This window comes from Geospiza fortis, unplaced genomic scaffold, assembly GCF_000277835.1.
Source record: "Geospiza fortis unplaced genomic scaffold, GeoFor_1.0 scaffold167, whole genome shotgun sequence".
In the NCBI taxonomy this organism is placed as follows: Eukaryota; Metazoa; Chordata; class Aves; order Passeriformes; family Thraupidae; genus Geospiza; species Geospiza fortis.
In genome coordinates, this window is record NW_005054355.1 from 4,657,148 (window position 1) to 4,662,596 (window position 5,449).

At 36.2% G+C, this 5,449-nt stretch overlaps 1 protein-coding gene across 8 annotated transcripts in view; it reads left to right on the top strand.

Moving 5' to 3' along the window:
* The window catches only part of RNF170 (ring finger protein 170), a 24,124-nt gene extending 19,034 nt beyond the window's left edge, over positions 1 to 5,090 (top strand). For 7 of the 8 annotated variants that reach the window (XM_031059064.1, XM_014308043.2, XM_005423588.2 and 4 more), the window contains one exon: positions 1,481 to 5,090. In XM_031059064.1, the coding sequence (XP_030914924.1) occupies positions 1,481 to 1,750 (270 nt within the window). In that variant the 3' untranslated portion in view covers positions 1,751 to 5,090. The remainder of the gene's footprint in view (positions 1 to 1,480) is intronic. The other variant, XR_265379.2, reaches the window with a different exon arrangement.
* Positions 5,091 to 5,449: the final 359 nt, after the last annotated feature.

The following is a 5,449-nucleotide window of genomic DNA, read 5'->3' on the forward strand; positions in this document are numbered from 1 at the left end:
GTCTTGAGTTTTCTCAAGTGTTCATGTGTTAAGTTGGTTTTTAGATATGAGTCATTATTTTGAAAGGATTAATAATTAGTCAGTAAAAATACTTAATGAAATAAATGACATGCAAGGAAGAATATTCACTTCGTTGGTCTTTTTACACTGATTATAAAGAAGAATATGAAGTTCTACTCTGTGCCTTTCTCCTCAGACAACTCTAAGCTGTCTGGATTTTTTCCCCCCTAGTTTATATTGCAGTCTTTTTTCTCCTTTCTGAGTGAAGAAAAAAAGAATTTTTCTTCTGTAAATAGCTAAGAGTGGTGGTCTAAGTTAGAATAGCTAGTTGTGGTGGTCTACAAATGTTAGAAAGTCAGCCTTGTAAGCCCATCTCCTGTGTTCATGTCCTGTTTCGCAAGGTGAAATGCACACACATGCATACTAGTAACCTCCCTGCTTGTCTTCATTTGTAATAGGATTTGGATATAGCAAAACGACATTAAAAGAAAAATGTACAGTACAAAGAGACAGAAGAGGGAGGAGTATTTTTCTAAACCACAAAATGTATGGGTTTTGTACAGAAGAGGTTGAAACTGCCTTTCAGGCTCCATTAGACCTCTCTGCGAGCTGTGTGTAGTCCCCAGTAACCTGTCTGAGGTCATGCCAGAAATCTGCACTAAAGCCCTAACTGGACTAGATAAATTGTCTTTGATTTATACAGTGTTACCACATACAAAATTTCTTTCTCAAAAGCTTTTTCAGCTATGGCACTAAGCCATTCTGTATGGAGTTTAACAACTCTATGTGGAAACTGTGTACCACAGAAGGGAGCCAGTATAAAAAAGTTTTAAAGTTCACCCCTCCCTGCTCTTCATAACAAAAACTTGAATATTTTCTTTTAAGCATTTGAATCTTTTCTTTCTTGCTAAGCTGGCAGAATCATAGTAGCAAAATGGAAAGGAGCCAGGAATGGATTCATTTAAAGGTTCTTTAGTTTACTTTGAAGCTTCACACATCCTTTGGAAACTTGTGTGAATCACTGGTTATACACCAGGAGAAGCGGGCATTGTGTTTCTGAAAAACTGTAACCTATTGTACTTTATGTATTAGTTTTTTTTCTCGCAATCCTGGTTTGTCTTGCATTCTGATCAATATTTTACTCCAGTTAACCTGTTTGCTGTTTCTTGCTTTCCCAGTCATTTATTTTCCTCTATTATTCACTGCTTTTCCTTCATAATAGATGTCAGTATATTTTCTCGTGATGTATATTAAGTGTATGCTTTTCATTGTAGAATAACACAGTTTAACTGGTTCTTGAAAACATATACATTCTAATGCCTTTCTACCTGGTAAAACTAAACTCATTAACTCTTCCCGGATTTTGTTTCAATTCCTATAAACTAACAGAATCTAAGATGTAATGTAGTAGTAGAAACTTCAGTTTAGCATGGATGAGTTGCTAAGGCAAAATACTGACTTTTAAATTCTTTCTTTATAGATTATGGAAAGAATTATGGATCTCCCCACTTTATTGCGACATGCTTTCAGGGAGATGTTTTCTGTAGGGGGCCTCTTCTGGATGTTTCGCATCAGGATATTCCTCTGCTTGATTGGAGCCTTGCTGTACCTGGCTTCACCTCTGGATTTTCTTCCTGAAGCTCTGTTTGGAATTCTGGGGTTCTTGGATGATTTCTTTGTCATTTTTCTGCTGCTGATATATATCTCTATCATGTACAGAGAAGTGGTAACACAGCGTCTAAATAGATAGAATGGACAGAAGTGACCTAAAAGCCAAGTAAATTGTGGAATGTTTTAAAAAGAAAACTATAACGTAAGTATGATATAGCAAGGTGCCTGTGTATGATTTCAGTAGTAACAATTTCTTAGCTGGTTATGTTATACAAACATAAAGGGTTAGTATATGGTGATGCTTAACTGGAATCTTTAATTTGTGCATTACATATGTTTCATAAGGATGAGGTTAGTTTTATAATGTTGTAATAAACCACCTTCATCTACTTCCACCTGATGAACAACTGTGTATAATGAAAGCAGGAAACACTTTCTTTGGTGTGTTGTGGTTTGTGAAAAAGGAGTTCTAGCAAAGTACTTCAAACAATAAGCCCTTTGCATAATCTAGATGTGTAAGAAAATTCAGAAATTCTTCACAGTACAGTTATCATGGTTAAATTGTTTGATGTCTCCCTGTTGTGGACTAGAGTTTTGAAATAAAATTGCTTTTTTTTGTCTCTGCGGGAGAAAAAACCCAAGGACTGCATTACAATTATTACCTTGCAGTTTGCTGTTGTCCACATGCTTCAGAAAAATAAGGATAATACCTTGGTATTGCTTGAACTGCACTATGTACAGTTGCATGCAATTTGTACCATTTTATTTTTATATTTGGGAATATATACACAGTATCTGCTCTACACTGAGAAACTAGTATTATGCACGTCACACTCGTTAGTGCTCTATTTTTTTAAGCGAGAGCATGGTTTTTCTCTTCAGACTTTTTCATTTGGCAAGTATGTATCTTAGAAGCAGAGGTTTTGGGCTGCTTTGGGTCAATGCAATATGTCTGAAATGCCACTTTGCATTTCCATATATGCATTAAAACATTCTGCCAATTGGAGAGGACACTCAAATTCCAAATAGTGGTTGAAAAAAAGAAGTCAGAACTGGATGTTTACAGTACATGTACTTGTATGTGTACAGTGTAGATGTTTACCCAAATGTACATTTTGCAATATATGTGTACTAAAAAACATAGATATTGGGGTGATTTTCAGTTGGAGTTTTCTTCTTTGATTGGTTGTTTGATTTGGACATTGATAGAAGAGGTTCTGAATTACCTTGAAAAATAGTCTGTGATAAAGGACCATAAAAAAATCTTGAAAGTGTTTTCAAAAATACCAGGGTATTAATTATCCTTAAAGCTGATTTTTTTTTTATGTTGAATTTGAGCATAGGTTATCATAGCTGTACAAGTAAATTGAAAATGCTTTCATTTTGAGCAATGATCGTGACTATAAAGGTCCAGATATGACAGATCATTGTACTTTTTAGCTAGAGGACTGATAATTGCAATTTAACTTCCTGAGTACTTGAAAGACAGTGAATTAATAGGTGATGATTCTTTGTGTGTTTACATATATAGGTGAGACTTAAAATGAAAGGGACGTTTTCACTGCTTCTGTGTTTTCCCCTTGCAGGTGTCTTTCTACAGCTTCTAGAACTTAGGCATGTGCAGGAACATGATAGAGCTGAAACCTCAGGTGTCAGTCATTGAGGGTGCAGATTGTCCTTCAGTGTCAGTGTTCTAAATGACATTCATTTAAAACTAAATTCACCAATTCTTCATTTGAAAATTTAGTTTTGGAAATCCAAGGACATTCTACAAATCAACTGGAAAGCTAAACTTTTCTTTGTTGCCGTTTGTTAGAGATGGGCAAGAAGAGAAAAGGGAAGTAAAGTAAGATTTGGAAGAAAAGAGCGACAGAGAAAATTACATTTTTGGAAGCAATGCTAGCTGACTTTTCTTGAGCATCTTGGTTGAGCTTTTCACCTTCACATTGCTAATGTATGGTGATGTTTTAGTGGCTACCTCAGTTAAAGCTCTTTAAGGTGTTATTGAGTAAGGGTGAGAAATTCATAAGCTGTTAGGTGCATTTACAAAGCAAGACAGTAGTTTAGGATATTATGTAAGACAGGATTTCACAGTTTTGCTGTAAGTGTTGTTTTTGGTTTTGGGGTTTTCTTTCTCAAGAAATCTAACTGAAAACAAACCCCAAAAATTCTTTTTTGATTGAGTAAATTTAACACCCTCTTTTCTCCAGGAGTTTAGGTTGTAGGTTTGCTTAGAGAAGAGTGTGAATTGCTCTTGTAGAGTAATTAGAGTTTGTTCATGGCATTTGTTGATCTACTACTTCATCCATACTTTTACCCTATGATTATAATTTTCCCATGACTCTCTAAATCCAGAGTGGATATAGATGCACATGAAGCTGCTTACTGATTGGTTGTCTTTGAATTTCCCAATTCCATGCACTACTGTGAAGTTCATGTGGAAATCCCCTATCCCATCTAAGGGGATCCTGTGTATATGAAATCATACACAAACCACATCTGAAAGACTATATGAAGTTTCCCCGTGATCTTTTTCTTCAGTACATTTCTGATAGCCAGAAGGGTTTCACTCCGAGGCTTCTGCTTACTTTTGAGTATTGAGTAACATTGTAACCTTAAATTCAGCACATTAAATGCTTAACAGAATTATAACTGTTCTTTTCAGCGATATGCGTGCTTGCCTGTGGCTATTCTTTTTTGGTCCTGCAAGCCAATGATAAACAGTATTATGACTTCTTCAGGCCTTTTTGTGTAATGCAAAGATGCATCTGTCCTGCAGCGTCTGGCCACTGCTCCTTTCCACAAATCTGAAATAGCTATAAGTTAGCTGTCTTGGGTGCTTAGCTTGAGCTTAACCTAAGCTCTAGAACTCCCAAGAAGCTGGAGATTAAAATATGAGCATGTAGTATTCCTGAACTGTGTGCTGCCAAGTTGTTCTGGCAGCAGTGTGAAAGGTAAGGGTTAGGGCTGAACACTGGCTTCAGAATGTGAAGGAAACGTGTGATGCTCTGTGCAGAGTGACTGCAAACATTGCTGTGGTTTTGTCTCCTGAGGTGGGCCAGGTGTGTCACTAAGGGGGAAAAATTTTAAAAAGGAAAACTATAGCAGGAAGATGTATGGGGATAAAACACAGTTCTTAAAAGATCACATGGGCACCAAAAGCTATGTGAAATATTTGATTGTTCTAGCAATATTAACAGAGAGGAAAACAAAAATTATACTTAATAGCTCTTACAAAATAACTTGTAGCATCTTGAGGCCTAATGATCATCGCTGTATAGAGCGATCCATTTCCGTACTATTTGTGTGCCACACCATTGATGTCTGTGAGGATCAGGCACAGCAGTGTGGTTTGGGGATACAATTTTGCCGTAAGTTTCATAGAACTGTAGCAGTATGTTACACTAGATTTTTAAGACAAAAGAATTTAGAACTACTTATTGTTACTTTTAATGATAATAAATTACTGTTAAAGAGATTGTCTTGGATTATTTTATTTTATTGACTATCTGGATGCAATATTGTTTTATTTCCCCTTTTTCCACTTCCATGCATTAAAGTTTTAAGTGTGGCATCCCACCCTTGAGGGGAAGGGAGTACTCAAGATTTGTAGGTGCCCACAGTCAAAAGGAATGACAAAAGTCAGAGGGTTCACAAAAACTTACAAAGTTCTATTAGTAAATTACATACTTGGCATAGAAATTGGTACAAGTTAGGACCTTATCTTCTCTATGAACACATGGCAGTGGGTTTTGAACAGAGGGGTAAGGTGAAAGGGGAGATAGAAAGAGAGAAATTAATTAAAAAGGGGGAAAGAGAAGAAAGGAGAGAGGGAAAG